The 27,391-nt window shown below is 42.3% G+C and overlaps 1 protein-coding gene across 7 annotated transcripts in view; it reads right to left on the minus strand.

The window, feature by feature from the left end:
* The window catches only part of LOC136833386 (DNA (cytosine-5)-methyltransferase 3A-like), a 332,296-nt gene that overhangs the window by 126,261 nt on the left and 178,644 nt on the right, over window positions 1-27,391 (minus strand). For all 7 annotated transcript variants that reach the window (XR_010851452.1, XM_067095457.1, XM_067095458.1 and 4 more), the window contains one exon: window positions 6,285-6,390. Coding sequence is in view for 6 of the 7 variants with exons in the window: in XM_067095457.1 (XP_066951558.1) it covers window positions 6,285-6,390 (106 nt within the window). In the remaining variant the exon portion in view is untranslated. The remainder of the gene's footprint in view (window positions 1-6,284; window positions 6,391-27,391) is intronic.

Consider the following 27,391-nt stretch of genomic DNA (forward strand, 5'->3'; position numbering starts at 1 on the left):
CCAGGCTCCACAACACCTGAAAAACAAGACGGGTTAACCCTTAATGGACGGATCCCCTCATGAGGTCTAAAACAGTTTTGAGTGATGGACGGATCCCCTCCGAGGAGTATTAATACTACATGCCAAACGATTTGGCTGTATCGAGTGGGAAAGAGCTTCCATCACTTCAATGGACCATAAATGAATTGTGGCAACTTTAGAATTCAGCCCAGCTCAAGCATTGGGCATCTCATGAAATCAGTATTGTTCTTGACTTGAAGGGGGAATGTCTTGCCCTCTCTCTCCCATGAGGTCTTTTTCATTTACAGGCGGTCCCCGGTTTACGACGGGGTTCCGCTCTGCGCCGTCAACCCGAAAATCGCCAGAAGTCGAACATCGCCGAAAATCGCCAAAAATCATAAGACAACCTTACTTTAATGCTCTGGTGCATTGGAAAACGATGTAAACTGCATTATTATTGAGTTTTGGCATCAAAAACCTTCAAATTATGATTATTCTGCCATTTTAGGGCCATATTTCTTCCGGCCGGATCGGGGCGCATTTACGCCGTCAGAAACCCCCGAACATGCGCAGAAGTTGAAATAATTTCGATGAATATATTTGAAAAGCGCCAGAATCCTCGAACGTCAGAAGTCGAACCGGTCAGAAACCGACTGCCTGTATTTGCTAATAAATATACTCAGAGATTGCTGCTGGTTTTAGTACTTAAATTCTATGATACGATGTCAGTTATAATTGTAATTTTTCAAATTCTATGATACGATGTCAGTTATAATTGTAATTTTGCAAATTCTATGATACGATGTCAGTTATAATTGTAATTTTGCAAAGAAAAGTGCATAATTTGAAAAACATGTATACCTCCAAAAAAGTTACAGCATCTCCCGATCTCAGTAAATTTACGTAAATATTTTACAACAAATATACTCAGAATTTGTTTCTGATTTTAGTTCTTATCTGTTATGATATTAGTTGAGCTGTAATTATAATTTTACAAAATAAAATCAAATACATTATTATGAAAAACATGTATAACTTGGTAAAATTTACGAGTGTTTTGTAAAATAGGCCCCACACAGGGTTGTAAATAGTCACTTTCAACTTCCCATGGAAGTTAGGGAAAATTTGTTAACATTTTCTTTCTTACACCACGTGCATTTGCATATCTTCTGCTTTCCATTGATTTGTTTTTTTTCTTAAATTGGCCAACCGGTCTTTGGGGCTGCATGATATATAATTAGCCCATCCCTTAAGGGTTAAGGGAGGCAATCTCCCTTTGCCCCAAAAAGGATAATTCCCCTCCTGAGCGAACGGAAACTGCCAGAGAGAGGTCAAACCAGTCAACTGTTCCCATACGTTGGCTCTCTACTGACAAAGCAGTAGGAGACAACGAAGGAGAAAACCACTCCCTTACGAGTACCAACAGCAGATGGAGGTGTTTTGGGAGTGAGAAGGAATCAGAGAGAATCCTCGATGTCACCAGCGGAGTAATGTATTGTATCCCAATGACACTGGATGACCCTACTTCTCCCGGGCAAACTTCACCCACCATTTGGAAGGCCAGACATGATACTCACTACACGGACTCATGCTTCCTGCATGATGCACACAAGTATGAGGATTTATCTCTAATGAGGAGAGGAACTGATTACAGGTTTCCAGGACAACGCCTAAAACCAAAGCTTTCCTCTCCCCAGGCTGTGCAAGTTAGGGGTTTATATTATAGATATAAGGCAAACAAATAAACACACTCATACAGTATCACAAAACCAAAAAACAAAAAGAAAGTCGAACAGCAGTCGGGCAGAGATCATAGCAGACGTCTTGGCTCGACGGTGGCCGAAAGCAAAGTGAAGCGCGTACCAATGAGTGGGCAGGGTTTCCATCCCTACCACTGGTAGTTAACTACCTTGTTTGAAAGTTAAATGGCCATTCTAGCTCTCTCTGCAAACTAAACCCTATGTAAAGACTGAAGGTCTGTATTTGTGTAGGAACAAAAGCTATTACCACATGAGAGAGACAGGAATTTTGTTATGATGCATTGTTTTTGCATCTCCTGGCATAGCTGCAGCATTCACAGATTGACGTGTCCTTGTACCCCATTACTTTTGGTGATGCTATAATCCTGGCTAACCAGAGCCTATGAGCTCACAGAAGGTAGAAAATGTAAGTTCATTCTATTTTTGTTGGGCCTTAGCTTTCTTTTGCCTCTTTGTAGCACTTTTAGCAGCATTAAAAGCTTCAAGCTTTTGGTTCATGGCTAAATTCAAAAATTAGCTCCTGTGCTGAAATACATAAATAAGAACCACAAAAGCACTTATCACTGCACGAGTGCAAACATGGACTAAGGCTGGGAACTGAAACAAAGATGCTGGCATCCCCCAAACAAGATATGTAGTTCCTCAGTTGTTCTATGAACTGTAACTGTTAAAAGATTTCAGTTATTAATAAAGTTGTGTTAAGTATTCATGTTAGAGCACTGAAAGATATCTTTGGTATTTACAGTAGGATTTTTCATTTGTTTAAATTTATGCATTTCTGCTTCCTCTTCTCAGCTCCATCCCTAGTTTCTTTTCCAAATTTCATTTCATACTTGTTTTGGTAAATATTTTACAGACAGGTGCCTTTAATGACTCCAACCCTCTCTATTTATCTGTAGTTAAGAAAGCTAAAGAGCATAATCATTACTAGGTGTATTATTAAGTGTAATTCATAAGCTGCTAAATTTCTTCTTATGCTTTCCATTACATTTCTAGCCTAAGCGAGTCATTTCTGTGTTTATGTAAATGGCTGCAAATGTAAAAAAAAAAATTTAATTACTGATGAAAATTCCAGAATTAATAAAATCCTTGCCATAAATCTGCAAAATTTGTGGGTCAACTGTACTATTATCATCTTAGATAATTCAACCAATCTCCATGGTAATACAAGGTATCCTCATTTCTAAAAAGACAAACGAGGGAAAGCACAGTAATACACTGAGTATAAAAAGTACCTGAATACCTAATGTTCTTGTAATTCTTCCAAGTGGAACAGTTTAACCCAAAAACATCACTAATAATTCATACTTTGAATTATAAACAGGAGCTAATAGTAAAAATAATTCACACCTATTGCGCTAATACTCACAATCTAATAAACACAGAACCATTATTATTGGTTTAACAAAACCACTAAGTCACATTTCTCGACATCCAAGGGACTTATTCAAATGAGTTCTTCTCAACTGAGAAGTGAAACTGGAGCAAGGTAAGTCAAAGAAGTTGGATAGTAAGGTAGAAGAGACCAAGGGGAAGCATGAAAAGTAAGACAGAAGGAAGAACTGTAAAAACTTTTATTCTTGTTTACAGTAAAGTCAAGCAAGGAACACTGTAGGAGGTACCCTTTTTGACATGGATGAACACACCAATCCCCAAACCACATAACTTCAGAATAATTACTGACCAAGGGGAAAACATAATTCAAATTCTCACTAGATGATGGACACAAAGTACATAAAATAATAAAGCCTGTAATTCACATACACTGATGATGAAACAAAATCAAGTACTCTATATATTAAAATCTAGTCAGCTTACAGCTCTTAGTACAATGATACAATTATTCACTTTAGGAGCAATCTCTCATTATCACTATTTAATTTTCACAGAGTATATGTTTTGATATTAGCTTTTAAATGGCAAGACAGTTCTTTCCTAACAGGGACAGTCACAGCCACTGTCAAAAAACAACTTCCGCTAATTTTGAACTAGGAACCTGGTAGATGATTAGTTCATCTCACTTGGTGTCATAATAGTATAAGTAAGAATGTTTGTAACTTGCAATAAACACATGGATGTACAAAGAGCTGAGACAAAAGCAGGTCTTATTGAATATCTAATAGAGCGACTGAACATGAGCATGGATAAAAAGCATGAGAAAAGAAACACAAGGCAGTTAGCAAGTTGCATAACACAATAAACAATCAAGAATTTACAAGGAAACCAGTACATTTATTTCTCAAATATAAGCAGGCTAAGGGATTTACATAATGCATCATTAAAAAAGCACTATTTTCTAAAAGGCACAATACTAGTAGAAGCATAAGCTTTTGCATGTACTATACCGTATAAATAAGCCAATCATGACAAGGCATGCAAAGTAGACCATGGATACAGATGCAGCATGCATGAAAGCAGTACTTTGAACAACCAGGTACCTACAAGAGAATGAAAAGTAAAATGGCTGATAAAAAAGAAACTTGTATAACTTCCCTCTCTGCCCCTGAAAGGAAAATTCTCAATGGATGAGAGAAAATTATTATAATGGCCTTTGGGAGGATGAAAAATGTTAAAGCCAAAGACCATTAGGAAAAACAATTAATTTTCTTAATGCATGGAAAAAATAAGGACTAAAACAGTGGAATATAATAAAGTATGACATTAACTGACAAAAGGAAAAAGGAAGCATTAAAAATTGGTATATGGAGGTTGCCCGAGTTGGGTACGAAAATTTTGAAAAGCTGGAAAAATGTCAAACTTGATCATCGTCAGTTTGACTTTATGCAAAAGTCAACAACAGAGGCAGTTTTTGCAGTGAGCCAACTGCAAGATATGTATCGGCAAAAATATGATTACTGTGCTGTTATATCACATATAAGTCGATTTTGAGGCTTTGACTGAGTATCAGGACTAGCAACAAGTTGGGCAATAAAAAAAGGATAACACAATAACTAATGGAGCAGGTATTGTTGATTCTGATTTAATGAAATTAAAGCTGTCATGCCAGCCACTGGGGCACTTTTTGCAATTCAAATAAAGGAGATGAAGTGCAAGGATCTTCAGGTACAATTGGAAGAAAACCCCCAGTTTCACTAAGAAGAAATAGACAGATAGCTAGTGTTTTTGTTGTACCAGAACACAAGATCTTCATCATAATGGGAAAGGTGGTAAATTTGTTTTAAAAGAGGTTCACAGTAATAGAAATGTTGGTAAATGTTAAAATAAAAAAAATGTTAAAAAATGCAATACTAAACCTCAATAAAACAACAGCAATGTAACATAATACAATAAACAAAAATATGATGATATCAGTTACATACAGAAAATACAGCATTACAAATAGTCAAACACAGCCAATATTTAGAATTTAGGTCAAAGGCCAAGCACTGGGACCTATGAGGCCATTCAGTGCTGAAAGGGAAACTGACAGTAAGGTGGTTTGAAAGGGGGTAACAGGAGGAAAACCTCATGGCTGCACTATGAAACAATTGTTAGACTGGGTAGAGAGTCAGACGGAAGAAAGAGAATATGAAAGGAGGTACAGTAACAGGAGAAAGTGGTTGCAGCTAGGGGCCATGCGAACACTGCAAAGAACCTTATGGGGACAGTACAAGGAATGGATCCATGCACACTCTAGCATAGAACCTGGGGTTTTTAGGACATTTTGGGTCACAATTTGGTGTTTTGGGTAAGATTTTGACACGATATATGATCTAAAATCCTTTGCAAAGGCTAGTATTTTTCTCCTGAACAAATATATTTACATACTTGTACATATTTCTGCTAATCCTTCAGTATACTACAAAAGGAAAAAAATTAACTGAATTTTTATTTCATATTAAAAATATATCTTTCATCATATGAGACCATCAACTTGAAAGAATCCTAAAAACTTACTTTAATACTGTGAACTGTGTATCACTTAAACCAAACCTGCTTAATTCTTTACTCATGTATAGGTGTGAGGAATTGTCGTCTGTATGCAATGTTGGCTAAAAATGTCTAAGATTAATACTGAAAAGAAAATTACTCTTCAACATCACTGCAATCAAGCCATTGCAAATCAAAATTCAAATCACCTTCAGTTGCAAGTAGGCATCTCATGAGGTGTCTGACTGAGTAGGCACATATTTTCAATTGACTGCTCTCATTATCATAGCCTCCAACGGTGCATGACACAAAGGGGCTGTGAAATTCTGCCACTCAGGTATTGCCTGTACTTTACCTTCCACAAATCTCTGCTCATCTCCAGCAACCCTTCTCACAAATCTCCTCTTTCATGGTGCCAATTGGAACCCAGCTGACATTATCATCTAGTATTCTTCCAGTGGTTGTGAAAAGACTAGTCTGAGCTATCTCCATCTTTCTTTCATCATTATCTCATCTACTTATGCAATTTCCCTTATAATGCCTTATAAGTCTGAAATTTCTAACAATGTAAAAATACAATATCCACACTTGCATGTTACAAAAATTAAAACAAATGAGAACAACAGACTACTGAAACACTACTACGTGACCTACCTGGCCAGGGCCTAGAGGTGCCAGTCTTTCCCCAAACTAATCGTCCATAATCATGGTTGCTGATAATGTTTGAAGCACCTCTTGTAGACTGTCTTACATCACCTGCCTGTGACAAAAATTGTAAGGTCAGTGTTAGGTACCTAACTAGAAAAAACCAAGTGATCAAAATAAATTCTGCAATTACTTAATCAACTGCCTTTGGTCTCTTTGAACCTGGCTGTCAGTTTCTTTAACCTTACACTGCTTATAAATTCACCTCCATTTGGGGAAAGAATATTGTTTGGTAGGCCCTATGAGTCTAGAAATGTCTTGGTCTCATTAATTTATTACAGCCAACCCCGGTATTCACAGGAAGAGAGAGAGAGAGAGAGAGAGAGAGAGAGAGAGAGAGAGAGAGAGAGAGAGAGAGAGAGAGAGAGAGAGAGAGAGAGAATGAATCCATTTGTCTGGGTGCTACCCTTGGTCAATATGTCAAGATGATTGACATCCCACCCCGTGGGAGACTTCGCAACAGTAATAAAAGATTGGGAAAAGCAAAGAATTGTGCTAAAATGTTACCTAATTTAGTAAATTTTCCTTAATGAAATCATATTTTTTCATAATAATTTGTATTTTTCATAGCTAACAAACCTGGGGTCTTAACATTACGATAAACCTTCTAGTGCCAGATGGAACCGATAAAAAATTCAATAGAATTGTATATGCAAGGAACTGGTGGCATTTGTCCTCTGTTATGAGTTAGGTGGGACAGCCACCGACCCAAGCTGGGACTCGTGACGTCTCAGTTTTCTTTAAGTGAGGACGTCTTGTTCTTTCTCTCCTCACTAAAGCCAGTTCTTTGTTTGACCATGTTTTCTTTCTGTTTCAGTGTGAAGGTTTTGTGTGCTTGTGAGGAAGAGTTGTGTTTATCATGGATACCCAAAACCCTCCTGCTAGTTCCAGCTCTGGATCCCAAAAACCTAAGAGGTTGTGCCCTGGTGTAGGAGGTTTCCCTTGTTCACGTTTCCTACCCTCCATAAATATGGATCCTCATCCAACATGCAGTAGCAGAGCAAATGTATGTCATGTCACTAATCCTTGTTCATAATGTCATTCTTGATCAGTGGAAAAGGTTCCCTGAGAAGGATCAGCACAAGAGGATGACGAAGACTCCATCCTGGTTGGCTGGTTCTACGTCTCCATCAGCCTCCTCTTGAGGCTGTCCCTTCTCTTGAGAGGCCTGTTCCAGTTGCTTTGCTTTCTGTACTTGATTTTTCCCATACCCTTTCTTGTCCCTCCAATGGCTCGTCAAGGGAAGTACTGTATCAGGAGGGGTTTTGGGAGATTTTTTTGTCTATTTATGCTTCTTCTTTCCCTTCAAGGAGGGGGGGCATCGCCATCTTTGTCACTCTTTCCAGTCTCTGATGCATAGAAGATGGCGAGTGTTTGGGCATCATTACGCCTCTCAGGAGTACCAACTTTGGATGGCCTGTTGTCCCACTGCTTGGCTTCCTGGTGCCCAGTACCATCTACCATGGCTGTTCCCGCTCCTCCGGGTCTTCACTATATGGGGTCTAGTGCTGTGACATCTAGCGGGCCGCAAACTGTACTAGCTGTGCATCATTATGGGTCATCCCGTGTTCTGCCAACAGTGGTACCAACAGCCTCCACATGTGATTGTTCTGCTGTTGTGACCGTCAAAGCCAGTTCCCTCCGTGACGTCACCATCAGCTTCGTCTACTTTAGTGACGTCACAGCCTCCTACTATGAGGTCGTCACCTGCTCCTTCTGTGGATTTCCTAGTCAAAGCAGTTTTAGAGAAACTGGATTTGGCGATTGAAGAGAAGTGTAATCATGCCTGTACGAAGAAGAGACATGAATCTCCTGCGTCTTCTTCTTCTTCTCCTTCTACATTATCACCAGCATCTCAGTTGTCGGTGTTGTCTGTGTGTTCTCCGGTCAAGTGTTGCAGAATTAGGGACTTCGTGTCTGATCCTAGTGCCAAGAAAAGAAGGATCATTTCTCCTTCTTCTTCGAGCTGGAGCTGGGACACTCACATCCCAGTCAGGAGGCGTGTTCTGGAATCGGCAGTGGCTCCCAAGTCATCAGCTGTACATGACCGTGGTTCTCCCACGTTCATTCATCCTCAGAAGGCTACAGACGTAGGGGATATTTGAACATCTTCAAGAACAGTACAGAAATACGTGGATGATAGCATTCGTCCAGCGGACTCGGATATACAAGGACCTCTCTCTAAAAGGAAATGCAAGTAGTGCCTGTGTCTCCAGTTCGACCTATTAATGTTTGGAGGAAGCATGTCAGCGCTCCGATCAAGAGATCTCATATTGCAGATTATTCTGATAACGCCCAGGCAGATGTGAACGGCTGTGCAGTTTCTAGGCCGTTAAGGGATGGGGAATAGTAGTCGTCCACCAGGCCGTCGATCCAGGTCTTGTTCACCCAGAGGTGTTCGTGGTTCCTCCTCAGTGAGTCACGACCACAGGAGTGTGGGTAGGCTAGGTCGTAATTCGTCTCTGGAGCAGTCAGACGTGAGGAATGTAAGTCATTCATGTTCAGGACCAAGGAGCAGAGACCACGGCCATCGTTCATCTTCCCTGGGCCATGGGCATGGCACTACCAGGCTGGGGGAGGATTAACATCAGTCGTGCGAGAAAGGTTCTTTGGTTTCCAGAGCAGATCTTCAGGATCTCCCTGTTCCCTCCACTTCGGGAGTCAGATTCCATAGGAGGTGGAGGATTTAGATAACCAGGAGTTTCTTTCCTCTTATGCAGAGGTTGTAAATCTGATTTATCAGTTCAATAATCTTTCCAAGAGGACTGAAACTCCTTCCACGATCGCTTCTACAGGTATCGAAGTCCCTTTAATCCTAAGAAGGATGTTAGGACTTCTTTTGAGTTGCCGTGCTCCAGTCATGCAGATTTGGTCCTTCGTTGTGAATTTGTTGACCTTGGGTCGGGATAACTTGTTACAATCTAACAGATCTTTCAAGTTTCTCCCAGCCCACCTACTCCGCCACAGGAGATATTATACACCTACATTAATATTAACATTTGAAAATTAGTGAAACATTTTTTTTATCATAACCTGTCTACCTTTAACTAAAATGCTTGTAACTACCTATTTTAACAGTTCAAACACCAATCCTGTACATTATCAGAAATAATGATAAGTTTAAGATTACATAAACCATACAGGTACTGTATACCCATACAAAGTCACAATTTTTTAAAGAAAATTGTATTTTTCCTAACTGTACAAACCTGAGGTCCTTTACATTAGGAACTGCTTACAGCAAATCTGGAAACGGCTGTTAAAACTCTTGAACAAGGTGGTTAGGCAGTAACTACCATCCGGTAGGCAGGAGTCCCGCCTGCCAGAATGTAAACATTCCAACTTGCCTTTCGGCCCAGGTTTCAGATTGAGGGGTGGTATGAGGTGAGCGTAAATGTAATGTAAAGGACCTCAGGTTTGTATACTTACAAAAAATACAATTTACTTTTAAAAACTGTGATTTGTTCCTAAACAATATACAAACCATTGGTCCTTGACATTAGGAAGACTCACTTGTTGGAGGGAGGAATCTGAATGAGTCTCTGAACTGAATGGAGTTTGCCACACCTGGGCCACTCCTCCTGGTCAAAAGAGCGAGGAGGAGTACCATGCCTCTGACACACTGATCGGAGTATAGGAACTGCGAGATCAATTGTCAGACTTCTGGACCTTTTCAAATGAGTGAGGAATCGTAACTTATACAAGAAATAGGCTAGCAAGAATCTAAAGAGTCGGAGGCAGTAAGGCAAATACCAGAAAAGGGTTTGTCTTATTGCCAGGGTTTCCTTCCTCCCCTTGCTAGAGGAAGGAGGGATTGCTTCTATGACTCTAGGAAAGGAAAACAGAATGGGTGCTTGATGTGTAAGCTTACTGCATCACACACCAGTTCCAGCAAGTGTCGGTTCAAGTCCCATTCTCCACCCAAAGGAAGAGAAGCAGGAGGATGAAGAAGGAGGAGGAGGAGAGGTCAGTCACTCTCGCAATCCCTCTCACTTCTAGAACCGTACACCTTAGGCAAGATGCTACCTGTCCTCTCATAAGAGCCGGGTAAGAAAACACAACTTGTTGGGCAGCTACCACAGGTCCAAGGAAAGGGGGTTCCAAGGACTCATGGGCAAAAACCCAAAGGTAGAAAGACATAAATGTGGTCTGATGAGACCACATCTCTGCTTTCTGACCAACAGAACTTCCGGAATACGAGGGATGGACCAAGCCATTGACTTCGCCAGCTCTCGGGCGGAGTGTACAGGTGACATCAACGTCAGCTGCAGAGTATGCCCTTCTGATCGTCTCATGAGGCCAAAAAGAAAGACATGTCCTTGGACACTTCTTTCTTGGGCGAGTTAGTACTAGTGCAAAGTCGTCGACATCCATTAGAGATGTCGAGACCTCTTCAGAAAGTACCGCAGCGCCCTAACAGGACTAGCTGCAACTGATCTGGATCATCGGCTGCAAAGTCCAAGAGGGAGGGGATCATGAAGAACTTGAACATGGCAACAGGTACCAATGGGTACGGACTTTGCTGTGGCATCCGAGACGGAGTCGAGCTACTGATTCCCATCCCTTGAATGCTCACAACTCTCACAAGGGCACATGCGAAGCACAAGACAGGAACCCTAAACAAGTCATATGCCACAAAAGGCTACTTTCAGGTGAAAGACTAGGCTGAATGTGGACCTAAGTCTTCACAACTGGAATGGAGAGAAGCAACTCTCGGCAAAGAAGACGAGGAAGTCCACAACCTGCTGAAGAGCTGATCTGACCAAAGAAAAAGGTCCCGTCAACGACACCAACCAACGAAGACGGCTCTAATCCCTGGGTACTGCTGCAGAGGATTGATAGAGATACCCAGCCATCTCCGTTGCTGCTTGGCAAGAATCCTATGCTTGCAAGGGAAGCCAGATAGTCTCTGGTCGTGAAGGCACAGGGATTGTACTGCCTGAGGAAATGCTTCACGTGTCGCTGACACAGAAGGTCGGGTTAGGGAGGAACTCTTCTCGGTGCCTCGGAAGCAGAGCTAGTAGGTCAGGGAAAAGGCGAAGTCTTCCACCATTCATCTAAATTCGGGGTGAACGACACTTTGCTGAACACCTTGCGAATTAGACGAATACAAAGGGAAGATGAAGACTTCAAGGTTGTCCCACTGCGTCAACATGCATCACCGTAGCAGTCCGTGGGTCTGATACGATTAAGCAGAAGACCTGCAACCTCTCTGAGAAGAATTGAGTGAAGGGAGCTCTCTGTTCCCGTCACTCGATGCCAGAGGCTGAGCTTGTCTGCAAATACATCCCACTGCCTGGAATGTATCTAGCTGATGGCTCTACAGAGTGCACCAAAGTTCACTCAAGCACCTCCAAAGTCAACCGAAGCAACAGGAGGGAAACAAGACCCTTTTGTTTGTTGACATATGACACTACTGTGGTGTTGTTGCCTAACAACACTCCACACTATCTCAAAAAACCAATCCTGAAACTCTTGGAGGGCCAGGAACTTCCTTGAGTTCCAGGATGTGGATGAGAAAGTACTTATCGTCTCGGTCGCACACCTCAAAGACAATGGTCTTAAAGGTGTGCGCCTATTCCCCGGTTGGTGCATCTGAGAACAGAAGCATGTCTTGAGGAGAATATGCAGACATATTCAAAGGTCCCTGTCAGTCAAGTACCAGCCTAAATCGTCCCTCATAATGGATTAAGAACTGGAAGCAGATCTTCATTCTCCACGAAGAGAATTGAAGGCAAAACTGCCTGAGAGGACAGCTTCTGCAGCGATGACAGGACACCAAAGCGACTAGCTCTAGCTGGGCTGGCTGCTCCTGAAGTCAGGAACACGGGAGAGGAGACAAAACGCAAGTTCGATGAAAGGTGGCCGAGAACCGGAGGAAACATACTTCTCCTGAAGTCATATAGTCCAAAGACTTGACAGTCATTCCTGCATCACGGTGCCAGCAGGAGGAGAACGCTGTTCCAAGCGCTCGCCTTTCCTCTCCTCCCTCTGCCATCTTCCCGATGGAAAGAGGGTTGAAAGAGACACAAGTACGCACACTTTCTAAGAAGAGAGTGAGGAAGACTGGGTGTTCTGCAAGCACCCTTGGAGCCTGAGCCTTCTTAAAGGCTGAGGAAGGGCTAGGCTGCCATTGTCCAGAGGATAAGGCAGTTGCCCTGGCACGTTCCTTGATAGTAACTGAGGTATCTACCTACTCTCTGCGAAATAGGAAGGCAGAACCAAGTCCGTTCCTGAGGGAATGTGACGACTCGGAACTTACTAGACTGGAGATCAGAATCAGGACAATGTCCCTCTTCTTAGCACAAGAATTGCCCACAGGTTGCTGTCTGGTACTGAGTAGGTAAACCCACCCCCAGACTGGAAGTCTCTAGAAGGCAGAGACCTCTTCAAGAATAATTGCATCCAATGAGGCAAAGCCTTGAAATAGTGAAGGATCACAGATTCATCAGGAGACTGCCTGGAGGGACACCATAGTGGAGTCCTCCAGGTTCGCCGTCTCTTGTTGTGAGAAGGAACAGCCTTCGTGGCAAGGAGAAAGAGCAAGAGATCCGAGTCCAGACAAGCCAGAGCCGGGACAATCTGCTAGTCTGCATAAGACCCCTTCGAAGCAAGAAGAATCGCTTCTGTCAAGGAAGAGAAAGGGGAAGGAGCTTGATTGGGTGGTTAGACCAAAATTAGCTCATTGTCCAGGGAAAAGGCATCCATCTGGTCAAGAAAGTCCTTATAGCAAGCCAGGATCATGGAGGCCCCAACAAAACCCTTGCAAGGAGCAGTGAAGAGTGTTCACAGGGGATGCCGTGGTCCTCTCCCTGAGATCACTGTGCTGACAAATCAGCGTGAAGATCTCTGCGAAAATAAAATCGAGGGTGCCAGCATCCCGAAGAAGACACTCCCAATCTCTTCTTCTTGGAGGGATAACCTTGCCAGAGCCCAGAAAACTATCCTCGACTACTTGGATGTATGGCAAGCTGATCCGAGACCCGAGCCCAAGCTGATCACGGAAAGGTGATCAAGGGCAGGGCAAGCAAGCCGGGTGAACCAAGCCAGTCTCAAAACGTGATCAGGGGCTGGGTGAACAGGACAAGCCAAGCCAAACCGAGCCGGGAAAGCTCAGCCATGGACTAGCGCTGTCCTCAAGAGATGCTTTAATCTCCTCCGAGGCAGAAGCCCCTTGAGAAGAAGGTTTAAAGGGGATTCTTGTCTGCTAACCTGAGTGCTCAAACCCAAGGGTCCAAGACACGAGTTTCGGAACTGATCGAGCACTCAAAACGATGCAAGCAGGCAGGCAGTGTCAAAACATCTGAATGTTTCGACACCTTCTCTCATCCTGTGCCTAAGCCAGACTGGAGAGCAAACCCCCTAGTACTGGTTTGGGGAGTGCCCGAGATTCCACAGAATCCCAGACACTCGACGACTAGCTAGTTGAGCGCTCGTGATCCCAAGGAATCCGAGCGCTTGGCGAGACTCCCGAATCTCGTAAGAACAATCATCAAGATTAAGCTCCTCTCGGCTTCTGAAGAACACCGAGGAGGGACAGGCACAGAATCAGTCTTAGACGCAAACTTCTAAGAAATGGAATCGAGAGCGTGGCCTCAAAAGGCTGTGCGCTTGGAGCCCTCGAGACACGAGACCCAAATGGGGAATACAAATCGGTTCCAGACCCTAGGGGCCGGGCAGAGCCAAACGAGAGAAAGCACTGCCTCTCCAAAGAGTGGTAGTCCCTCAGAAGTCCCGCAGCTTCTGAAGGGAACCTTCTCCTTGACTCTCCAGGTGCTCGAACCCTTGGGACCGAGACAACCAGGCTGGGAACCTGACCAAGCACTGTTTCGAGCATTGTTTCAGAACTGACCGAGCACTCAAAACTCTGTACTGGCAGGAAGAACCAAGACACTTTTGCATGTCTTGGTTTTTTCTCTCGCCCCGTGCCTGAACCAAGACGGTGAGACGTCTCTCTGACATTGGTTCAGGATTCACGAGACTCCAAAGATTCTCGAGCACTCGGTGTGACTCGACAAAGTTAAGTACCCGACAAAGCACCAGTCTAGAAGCAGAACTAGAATGGCAATGGGAGCGCAACCAAAGTCTGAGAGCCCGCGACTCACAAAACACAACACCCTGGGGTAAGCGATTTGGTTCCCGTGCCCAAAGGCCGAGAAGAATCAAGAGTCAACGAGAGGGATCCCACTGCCTCCCCATGAAGGGAGGCAGCCCCTTAGAAGCCCCATGGCGGGACTTCTTAGTGGGGGGAGAGGCAGCTTTCCTCTTCTTCAGCCAACGATCCTCAGAAGAGGAGGAGAAGGTGGCAGAAGACGAAGTCGAATATAAAACTGAAGACGACTACATCTCACAGGAATTCTTCCTTGATCTCTTCTCCGACATCTTCTACAGGATGGTGGTCACAAAACTCAGGAACCGCCGTGGCAGCTAAATCAGGAAATGGGAGTGGCCCAGGTGACAGGAACACCAGGAAAAGCGACAGGAGCGACCAGGGCAACTGAGGCAGGACACACAACAAGAGCAGCCCAGCTGGCAGGAGCTTCAGGAATTTCTGCACCGGGCAGCTGGGGCATGAGGCACAGCAGGAGCGGCCCGGCAACTGGCCACCAGGGCAACGGGAGCAAAAAGACAGGAGGCACAGCATACAGAAGTGCCAGAGAATGAACAGCGGCACAGTGTTGACACCGATGTGAGGATCTTAGCTATTACCATCACTGTGGTTGGCATCAAAGTATCCACTGTATGAGGGCAGCCTTCCTGCCACATGGGAACTTCAGCTGAGCCTTATGATGCTCACTGTCAACCTGGAGAAAAAAGCAAAAAAGATTAATAAAGGAGACCTCTCTCGCTCCGAGGGGGATTGCCCTACGAAGTGAGAGGAGGGCCCTAAGAAGAGGTCGTCTGACCCCCACATCTTGTATCTAGAAGGGAAGCTACTAGAAGGAACAAAGCGGCAGTCACCAAGGGTGCTGTTGGAGATGAATAACCTTCCAACGATGCCTGGCAACCCCTTCCTGGCAAAGCTGCCCACAGCGCAGGCGGCGAAGAGCAATACTCGCACAAGACAGAAATTTACAGTCACGCTCCCGAACAAGGAGCGGAAGGCTTAAGGCCCAAATGATAGAGGAGCGAAAATTTACGCCCCTGTCCGCTGACGCAAGAAACACACACTGAGGAAAGATGGACTTACCGCAAGGCTATAAAGATTGTGGGTTTGTATATTAAATAATATCAAACACAATATATACACAAGAACAACAAAAGATCCCAACGAGAAAGAAAAGCTTAATGACAATCAGGCAGAGCTCCGAAAACACGTCTGCACAGCATGATGGCTGAAAGCAAATTGGAATGTTTATATCTGGGCAGGCAGGACTCCTGCCTACCTGACAGCAGTTACTGCCTAACCACCTTGTTCAAGTTTTAACGGCTGGTTCAAGTTTTAAAGGTTCTTTCCAGCTCCACTGTAAGTAATTCCTAATGCTAAGGACCAATGGTTTGTATATTGTGTGGGAACAATTACCTAGTTATTATTATGCAAAAAGTTGTAATTATAGCATGGAATATATGAAAAAAAGAATGACTAATATATAAAAAAAAGAATGACTAAGTACTGTCACATTTATCTATAAAACTACACAAAACAAATAAACATATATGTTACATATGCATAAAACATCTCTCTCTCTTACCAGTGAGAGAGAGAGAGAGAGAGAGAGAGAGAGAGAGAGAGAGAGAGAGAGAGAGAGAGAGAGAGAGAGAGAGAGAAATACATTTCATACACTAGTGACAGTTCTGCACAGAGAAACTGAGCTACAAGCTGTGTTATTGTCTACTTCCAACCATTCCAGCCAACAGCATGTTGTCAGAGAGAGAGAGAGAGAGAGAGAGAGAGAGAGAGAGAGAGAGAGAGAGAGAGAGAGAGAGAGAGAGGGGGGGGGGGACTGAGTTATGTTTACATCAGTAAAACAATTACAAGTGTCGGGATAGTTTTTTTTTTATACAGTACACATTACAATGATAATAGATCAATACTGAGGGATTTTACTGCTATTTTACTGTGTTTACATTAATATTAATATTTGAAAAGTATAGTACGACCATTTTAGGAAGAGACTTTTCCTCACTGACAGAGACAGTACATTGATGCCACTTCTACGATGTCCTTTTAATTCTAAACCTGTCAAGAGAAAACGATTGTGTTTATTGCAATAAGAATAAAGTGGTAGGTATTTTCGGACGTGTACTCTTCCGCTGAAATTTATTTTGTTCATAAATCATCGTCGATGTTAATGTAATTTAGAAACGTGGCATATGTTTTTACAGGCGCTGCCAATAATTCTTGTCAGCTTAAGGCAGGTCATTTTCGGGATGGTTAAGCCGTTTAATCCGAGAAATAATGAAGGGTTATTCTCTTTGGTTTCCACCTTTAATGGGTCATTGTTTGGTCACCTAGAGTTTCAGAAATCTTACACTCCTCTCAGATGGGTTTAGTTAGTGATCTAAGCCATTTCTATACGAAACAAGCTTGAGCACAGCCTGGAGCATCCCGAGAAATAGCTTGGGACGTTTACAAGTACTTCATCGCTGAAAAAAAGAACACCGGTCCCTTACGCGACGTTTCAAAAGCAGTTTTACGTGCTACTGAAGCAACGAAGCTAAGTAAATCGACTATTCATCGTATCGTTAAAGAAGCTGAAGAGATGGAAGAATATGAAACTCCTGTTTTCCCACAGAAAAAACGCCCAAGATCAAAACCGGTGACAAACTTAGATGACTTCGATAAGTGTGCTTTACGAAGGACAGTGCTAAATTTCTACCTGAGAGGAAATTCCCACACTTGAAAAAATTTTGTTTGCATTTAAAGAAAATATAGGATTCAGTGGATGCAAGGAATCAATACGGAAAATATTGAAACAAATTGGGTTTGGATACAGAAAGGTGAATGGAAGAAAATTTCTCATGGAACGAACAGATGTGGTCAATGCTTGGACAAAATTTCTACAGACAATGAAAAAAGTTCGAGAGGATGGATATACATCCGTGATTTATGTCGATGAAACTTGGGTGAATCAAAATTATACCGTCAGCTCTTGTTGGATTGATTCAGAATCTGTAAAAGCCACAGGAGTCAAACCACTCACTGGTAAAGGAAGTCGACTTATAATTTTGCATGCTGGCTCCCAAGAAGGATTTGTTCCGCATGCAGATTCGATATTTGAAGCTACAAATGATGGAGATTATCACCAACAGATGAATTCTGCAGTGTTTGAAAAATGGTTTAAAACCCAGCTTCTTCCCAATATAGGGCCATCTGCCATCATAGTGTTGGATAACGCTTCTTATCATTCAGTTCGAATTAATAAACCTCTGGCAATGTCTGCCAAAAATGATGAAATTAAAGACTGGCTAATAAAAAAGGGCATCAATTTAGGAGATAATATAAATAAATGTGAATTGATCGAATTAGTAAAGTTGCAAACACATTCATGTAAAGAAAATGATTACATGATTGACAGAATGGCAAGAGATCGTGGACACAAAGTGGTTAGGCTGCCTTCATACCACTGCCAGTATAATGCAATAGAACTGATACGGGCATAGGTGAAATCACGTGGCAAAAAAGAATAATTTTTAAAAATCAGACCTGCTTCCTTTGGTCAAAGAAGCAATTGAATCGATATCTTCTGACAACTGGGCTAAAGCTGTGAGACATTCCAAAGATCTACAAAGTGATGATGCTTCAAGAGATGTTTGCATTGATAAATATATAGATTCTTTTGTTATCGATTTAGCATCCTCTGACGAGGATTCTTCATAAGTAATGTCTCCCCATACTTCGATTGTAAATATATTTATTCCTTTCCCTTGTTGTGTGATATCCCATTAAACACTGAAATTCAAATAAATTGAAATATAAATCTATTTTCTCGACAGAAAGTGGCAGAAATATCTTTAAAAATCTACATGTAACAGAAATGCCACAGCAATGATGAGTATTATATGACAGTACTTTAAAATCACAGGTAAATCTAATACTGTATAATATATATAATAATTGTGATATAGTATGGAGCTTTTGAATTGTTTTCTTTTGTGCATGCCGTAATCCGTCTTTACCCCCTTGCTGTATCAAGGTTAAATTTTTATTGTACAGCTATAAATTAGCTCTTAACCCTTAAACGCCTACTGGACGTATCATACGTCGACTAAAATTGTCTGTTGGGTGCCAAGTGGACGTACCCGTGACACGACTACAAAAAATTTCAACCTTTGGTCAATCTTGACTCGACCGAAATGGTCGAAAAACGCAATTGTAAGCTAAAACTCTTACATTCTAGTAATATTCAATCATGTACCTTCATTTTGCAACAAATTGGAAGTCTCTAGCACAATATTTTTATTTATGGTGAATTTTTGAAAAAACATTTTTCTTACAAACCACTCGGGTCAAAAATTTCAGAAATTCTTTGCGTCATTTTGTCGTAATTTTTGCACTGTTCTATATTATCCGTTACATAAAGTTTTATATATGAAAATGTGCAATTTCATGTAAAATACAGCAAAATACAACCCATGGTTGTAGCTTTTATCAGTTTGGATATATTTTCATATAAACCACGATAAGTGCCAAAATTTCAACCTTCGGTCAACTTTGACTCGATGGAAATGGTAAAAAAACGCAATTGTAAGCTAAAACTCTTACATTCTAGTAATATTCAATCAATTACCTTCATTTTGCAAGCAATTGGAAGTCTCTAGCACAATATTTCGATTTATGGTGAATTTTTGAGAAAACTTTTTCCTTACGTCCACGCCAGAAATTCTTTCACGTTATCGTAATGTTTGCACCATTTTATATTAGTCGTTACATAAAGTTTATATATGGAAATGTGCGCAATTTCATGTAGAATACAACAGAAAATAACTCATGGTTGTAGCTTTTATCAGTTTGGAAATATTTTCATATAAATCACGATAACTGCCAAAATTTCAACCTTCGGTCAACTTTAACTCGACCGAAATGGTAAAAAAACGTAATTATAAGCTAAAACCCTTACATTCTAGTAATATTCAATCATGTACCTTCATTATGCAACAAACTGGAAGTCTTTAGCACAATATTTCGATTTATGGTGAATTTCTGAAAAAAAAAAAAATTTTTCCTTACGTCTGCGCATGGTAACTCGGCCGAACATCTCAGAAATTCTTTCATCACGTTGTCGTAATGTTTGCATCGTTTTACATTAGTCGTTACATAAACTTTTATATATGAAAATGTGCGCAATTTCATGTAGAATACAACAGAAAATAGCTCACGGATGTAGCTTTTATCAGTTTTGAAATATTTTCACATAAATCACGATAACTGCCAAATTTCAACCTTCGGGTCAACTTTAACTCGACCGAAATGGTAAAAAACGCAATTGTAAGCTAAAACTCTTACATTCTAGTAATATTCAATCGTTTACCTTCATTTTGCAATAAATTGAAGTCTCTAGCACAATATTTCGATTTATGGTGAATTTTTGAAAAAAACATTTTCCTTACGCTCTGCGTGGTAACTCGCCGAACATCTCAGAAATTCTTTTGTCACGTTGTCGTAATATTTGCACCATTTTATATTAGTCGTTACATAAAGTTTTATATATGAAAATTTGTACAATTTCATGTACAATACAACAGAAAATAACTCATGGTTGTAGCTTTTATCAGTTTTGAAATATTTTCATATAAATCACGATAAATAGAAAAATTCTACTTTCGGTCAAGTTTAACTCGACGAAATGGTCGAAAACTGCAATTGTAAGCTAAAACACTTACAGTCTAGTAATATTCAATCAATTAGCTTCATTTTTCAACATACGGGAAGTCTCTAGCACAACATTTCGATTTATGGTGAATTTTTGAAAATATTTTTTACGTCCATGGCACATTTAATTCATGCATCATTTTGTGATAATATTTTCTGTGTTTGCTTTTTGATCGTTTTACAGTTTGTTATATACCCAAAATCATCGCAATTTAGTGTACAATACAAAGAAAAACAAAATAACCCGTTAGCTTTAACCGTTTTGCTCACAGCGCGATTTGTATAAAATTATATATGAAAAATTTTTTTTGCGCTGTCATATATTTCAATATTTATATATATATATGATAATGATATTTTTTTTCATTTCTGATGGTTGCATACTAAACTTCAGGCAATGACAAAAAGGAGTAAAAATGAACTCTTAATCTTAAAAACTAAGCGTGCTGATTTTTGAAAAACCTTTTTCCGCTTCGGTGCTAACTCACCTAACGCTGCCAGCATATCGGGAGACATATTTGTAAATAGAGGCTCAGTGTTTATGTTAATAAACATTCTTTAAATATTGTTACACCCATATATATATATATATATATATATATATATATATATATATATATATATATATATATATATATATATATATATATATATATATATATATATATATATATATATATATATATATATATATATATATATATATATATATAATATAGTGGGTGTAACAATATGTAAAGAATGTTTATTATGAGCTATTTTATAGCTGTACAGTGAAAATTCAACCTTGATACTGCAAGGAGGTAAAGACGGATTACGGCATGCACGAAAGAAAACAATTCAAAAGCTTCAAACTGTATCACAATTATATGACTTCAATAACAGCGAAGGAACAGTAATAACAAAACTATAGTAGATTACATAACTCAAGAACATTGCTCAGTACAGCATCCAAACAAACAAAACTGAAAATGAAAGCGCATCTAGGTTTCCAAATTTCTTGCATCTATCATTTTCATTTACTGAAATTTTTTTTATCTAAAATTTAAGTGGGACAACAAAACTTCATTCAGAACTTTCTATTATAGTACACGTGCTTGATAACAGGCGCAAACAATGAGAGCTTGAAGTCAGAAGGTTAATACAGGATTTACAAGGTCAATTTAAGACGAGATTAGGTATTCCCAAAGGTAATCGGCTTCTCTTGACAGATGTAGGATTAAAAAGACATTGAAGAAGAGGCAACACCGCACTCTCTCTGTCACAGTGGCAAAGTCTCTTCCTAAAGTGGTTGTACTATAGTAAATAATTTTATCATAAAAAATTTATTTAGTCACAAAAATAAAATGAAAATACAGTAATTAGTGAATATTGCTCCGTGAAAAAATCTGCGAATGCTGAACCGCGATCTAGTGGGGTCAACTGTATATCTGTTCTGTGATGAAAATTCCATACTGTATGTGGCATCAAAATATGAAGTTTTCATAATAAAACTAATATTGTAATACTTACCTGAACACCTGAATTAGCACTGGTCACTGACCAGCCCGAACTACATCCCCATAATTTTTTTACCCACTAAGTGGGTATTAACTGTCAGCATTACCAACGCTACAAGAAAAATCTTGTCAAATGAGTTACCTGGGGTACCGTTGGCAACTTGGCAACGCTGCTGCAAATACCGGCCAACAGAGGCCGACACCACCAAATGAGTTATTCACTATTCAAATTGAAGTGGGGAGGAGGGTGGGAATCATTCAAGTGTTCAGGTAAGTATTACAATATTAGTTTTATTATGAAAACTTCATATTGCAATACACTCCCTCAACACCTGAATTAGCCCGATTAACAAACTTTTAAAGGAGGTGGGATCAATCTAATTCAGCCCGACCTGCCAACAGGGAAATCAGGTAACTCATTATTCGCCTACTCTGTATAAATGAATGTATCCTCACCTGGTTATCCCACTCAGCAGGTGAGGATGCCTGTAGAGAGGGTACCCCCGACGTCAGTCTCATGTCTAGGTACTGTCTGAGTCAAGCTACCTCCCATGTGGTATTCAAACCCTCCCATGAATGGAGGGGAGAAAGACAAACCCCGCATGTGGCTAATCAGAGCCTTCCATGTATAGCGGAGAATGATGAACCTCCCACATGGCTATTCACAGCCTCTCATGTATGGAGGAGTACGATGAACCTCCCATGTGGCTATTGTAGCCCCTCATGTATGGAGGAGAAGTTGAGTGTGCAGCATCTTTGAGGTTCTTCACCGCCCGTTGCCGCCGATGTCTGTGCAGAAGAGGTTGAAGAAACCAAACCTGTCCACTGGATCTGCCAACTTCACAGTACTAATGTCAAACTTAATACTCTCACTACAAATCCCGACCAACAGAGAATCCTAAGTTCCTTAGGCTACAATCATTACCTAAAGTCCCCCCTACCCCTGACATTACTACGTAATTATAAAATCAAGTTGGTCACCACAAAGGGATACAGTAAGTAACCCTTCTCTGAAGAAAACTGACTCTGAGGTAGAAAGTCGTGAAAACCGACGCCGACTTCCAAGTGGCTGCCTCTAAGATCGCCGACACTGAAAAATTCCTAAGGAAGGCCGAAGACGTCACCACTCCCCTAATACTATGCGCCCTTGGATGCGAAAAGGAACTCGAAGGCCCTGAAAGCGATGAAGAACCCTTCGATGCTTGCTGAATAACCTCTTGTAGAAAGATACTAATCGCATTCTTAGAAATAGAACGTGATGGATAATATGGGGAAACGAATAATGTTCTCGGGTGAGGCAACAGTTTTTCTGTACGAGACAAATAAACTTTCAGAGCCTTAACTGGACATAGCACGATTTCAGAAGGTCGCCTCCTATGAAGTCTTCCAAGGACGCGACCTTAAACGCTTTGGGAAGAGGATTTGTTTCTGATTCGGATTTCGCAACGAATTCCAGTAGGTAGGAAAGAAAAATATCTTTCCCCGAAAAGGATACCATCCTCAACACCACCAGAATTTCTCCAATTCTTTTTTGCTGCAGCCAGCGCAACTAAAAATACTACCTTTTTAGTTAATTGCCTTAGGGACAGTGACTAAGGGTTTGAATGCTGCAGATCTTAAGAAACCTAACACAGCCGCTAAATCCCAAGAGGGGATCTGAAGCAGAAGAATTGGACGTTCTATTCTTGAAGACCTAAGAAGACCATGTAAAATTCTGCTGGTTGAAAGCTCTGGGAGATGAAATCGGAATGTGCTACTGAGTATTGACCTATAACCAGCAATCGTACAATAGGATAATATCTTTTCCTTCTTCAGGAACAGGAGGAAGTCTGCTACCTTCGTCGTTGACAGATGTGAAATACTATGCCCGTTTCCAGCACCAACTACGGTACATCGCCCACCTGGCCTGGTACAGTTTTCTAGTTGAACTTCTCAGACAGAAATACAGTTGTTGAGCCACTGCCTTAGAGAATCGTGAATGACAGGCCGCTCGCTGGACAGTCTCCACGCAGCTAGCTTCAGCATGCGGAGGTTCCGATGGAAGTAATGGAAATGCGGCTGTCTGAGAAGATCTTTCCCCTCTGGGAGGAATACTGGGACTTCCATCAATAAGTCCAGAAGGTCCGGAAACCAAGGTCTTTGGGGCCAGAAGGGGCATACCAAAGTCATCTGCATGTTGTCTTAGTTTCTGAGCTTTTCCAGCACTTCTTGGATCATCCCGAATGGAGGGAATGCATACACTTGCATGTTGTCCCAGGAGTGTAGCACTGCATCTGTCCTGCAGGACATGGGGTCTGCTACTGGGGAGAAGTAGACTGGGAGATGAAAATTCAACCTGGTGGCGAAGAGGTCTATCGTCGCTGGCCATCTCTTCAACAGAAGTTGCACCTCCTCCTGAACTAGAGTCCATTCTCCCCCAAGAACTTCCTGCAAACGACTCAGAGCATCCGCCAATACATTGTTTCCCTAACACGAATTGGGGAATGAGAGAAACTCTGCGGTCCTCGCACCAACGAAGAACTCTCTGTGCTATGCCGTATAATGCCTGCAACCTCGTTCCCCCCTCATTCTTCAGATATGACACCGCAGTAACGCTGTCGCAAGACAGCGCTACTGTTTTGTTGCTTACCTGCTCTGAGAAGCAACTTAAGAGCCTCCTCTACTGCTCTTAACTTTTTGCAGTTTATGGACTCCTCCCAATCCAGATCTCTCCAAAGGCCCTGAGCCTGAGATTCCTCCAGGGTTGCACCCCAACCCCAATCTGGGGCATCTGTGTACAGATGAATGTCTGGAAGAGGGGAACCCAATCTTACGCTGGTGGTCAGATGATGTTCTGACCACCACCGAAGATCCTTCAGGCAAGAATCGTCCCAGACTATGAACACGTTCTCTTCCCGAAAGTCCCAGTGATTCCTGAGACACACCTGCAGAGAACGCATCCGGAGACGAGACCCTGGAACTAGAAGCGAGAGGGAAGACATTCAGCCCAGTAAGATTTTCCACAGGCTCACAGGTTGAGCTCTGTCTGACAGGAACACCTCCAGCTGGCTTAGAATTGCCAGAACTCACTCCTGTGTCGGGAGAGCCCTCAAAACACGCGTCTGAATCGTCATCCCCAAATGTCTTTACTTGTGCTGGCATTAGTGAGCTCTTGTCTAAAGTGATCCGAATTCCTAACTCTTGACAGAGGTTCAGTAAGAAATCCCTTGCCTGCAGCACCTCGTCTACCGACGAAGCCTGAACCAACCAATCGTCAAGATATCTCCTCATCTGGAAACCCCAATGATATGTTGTGCCTGAAACAGGAAACATTACCCTCGTGAATACCTGCAGTGCTGTGCCAGACCAAAGCAGATGACTTTGAACTGGAATGTTCCAGTTGGACCCAAGAAACAAAGGAACTTCCGAGATTCCTGATGAATCGGAACCTGGAGATATGCATCCTTGAGGTTCACTGAAATTATCCAATCGCCTCTCCGAACTGACCGCAGCACCGACTGCGAAGTTTCCATATGACACTTCGTCGAGACAACCACCCGATTGAGACCCGAGAGATCTATAATGGGTCTCCAAGATCCTCCCGCTTTTGGGGTCACAAAGATCCGGCTGTAAAACCCCGGAGAAGGGGGAGCGGGCTCTAATGCTCCCTTCTCTAAAAGGGCTTGGATTTCTGCTGCTAAAGCTATTTCCCTAATGGAGGATGGGGAATAACTGGGAAGATGAACCGGTGAGCCAGATAGAGGAGGACGAGTGAAAAGGGACTCTGTACCCTTTCCTTAACACCTCCACTACCCAACTCTCTGCGCCCCACTCCTTCCAGATGTTCCAGAAAGGAGCAAGGCAACCTCCTCCAGGTGCAGGCGAAGGGAATGTTTCCTATTTTCGAAAACCCTTCTTGTAAGCAGAAAGTTTCAGATTCGAGGAAGAAGCAGGACTTTTGGGGGAAAAGCAGACCTTCTTTGGTGATCTTACCAGAGACTTGGAATGCGGATGCTTAGCCGGCGATGACATTCTGGCACTCTGAGCTGCTACTTGAATCATGGCCTGCTACAACTCAACTGCCAATGTTGAAGAAACAAAGTTCACCATGGCAGAAGCATCTTCCTCCCTAAACAGACTGTTGCTGAGCGCAAAGGGAGCCCTCAACAGAACCCTCTTGTGGATATCTGGATAATGGGGAGGGAGATGATTCAAAAAGAAATCCCGGCTCTTCTTCCCAAAGAATGTCGTACAGCCTGCGGAAATGTTCGCCTGGTAAGCCAAACACATCGACACCGAAGTGATGAGGTTATCAAATAAGGTCGGATCCGAAGGAGTATACCCATCCTGCTTAAGGAACCCCATCAATCCTGATAACATCCACATAGAGTGGGATAAGGCCTCCGACTGGCTGTGGAAACTGTCCTCTAAGATACAAGCCTCTCTAGCAGTAACAGAAACCAGGCGATTCGAAGACGGAATCCAAGATAGAAGAGCCTCCACCGATTCGTTGACAGGAACCCTGACACCCACAGAAGGGTTACCTGCAACCCTATAAAACCCCTTCTGAATAGGAAGCAGGGTTGAATCCTGCCTAACCGACCCTATCAAAGCCACTAATCTATCGTCTGCCTCCCTCAATGCCTGCTCGACACGGCCAAACCAGACTAGATTCTTTGATGAAGGACCAACTACTGGTTTTGTTGTATATAGCGACTCAAACATTGCTTGATTCGGCTGTGTAGGCTCCTCCGGAGCCTTGGACTAAGGATAAAGAGTATGGATGAAGTCCACCAACCGCATGTACTCAGTCTCATTGGCTAAAGGAAAACTAACCTCCGGTACCGGATCCTCTTCTTCACATGAACAATCCTTATCAGACTGGTCCGACCGAGCCGGAACAGGAAGAGACAGGCTGACCCCTAGTAAACGCCAAACTCGACAATCCGGAACACGATACACCTGGGTGCGCGAGACAGACACCTGAAGAATCAGTTGCGAACATACTGGAGGCAACCAAAATAGGTTGCGCAAACCCTGCATCCTCCAACGACGATGACACAACACCTGGGCCGGCCAAACATGGACGGACAACGCCCACTCCTGAGAGCGAAGAGGCTGCAACGCCTGAACCACGCAAACCTAGATGCATCAGAGCCGCATGAGAATGGGAATCCGGAAGAAGATCCGTTGGATAAGGAAGGAGGAGGAAAAGGTCCTTGATGACCTGGAATCAACCGCGAACCTACATTGCCCGCCTTAGCCGGAGGAACAGAGAAACCTGCAGGAAAAGTTGAGAAAGAAGAAACTGAAGGAGAGAAAAAGGAAGAAGCCACAGTCGGAGTAACCACCGGAGCCCCTGATGACGACGTTGGACAGGTGGAGAACGTACCTACTGGACCGGAACTCAAAGGAGTTTCGAAGGGGAAGTTATGAGGTACCGAACCCAAGGTAACAGAGGAAGACAAATTACCAGCCATCCTAGCTAACGGAGCGATTGCAGAAACTACAGGTACCGAAACACTGAACGCTGGGGCAGGCGCACCGCCAACTGCTGCAGCAACTAAATTGGAAGCCTGAGAAACTACGGGATTCGCCGAAGATGGCACAGAAGACAAGTCCGTTAAAGGCATCAAAACTGGATGAGCAACCAAAGAACCCAAAGAGTTCCCCGAAGAGTGGCTCAAAAAAGAAGGTTAAGAAAGAGCAATGGAAGAAGGTTTGGAAGCAATGGGGGCGAGTGAAACTCTTAAGTCACAGAAGAG

Source organism: Macrobrachium rosenbergii, chromosome 51 (assembly GCF_040412425.1).
Source record: "Macrobrachium rosenbergii isolate ZJJX-2024 chromosome 51, ASM4041242v1, whole genome shotgun sequence".
NCBI lineage: Eukaryota > Metazoa > Arthropoda > Malacostraca > Decapoda > Palaemonidae > Macrobrachium > Macrobrachium rosenbergii.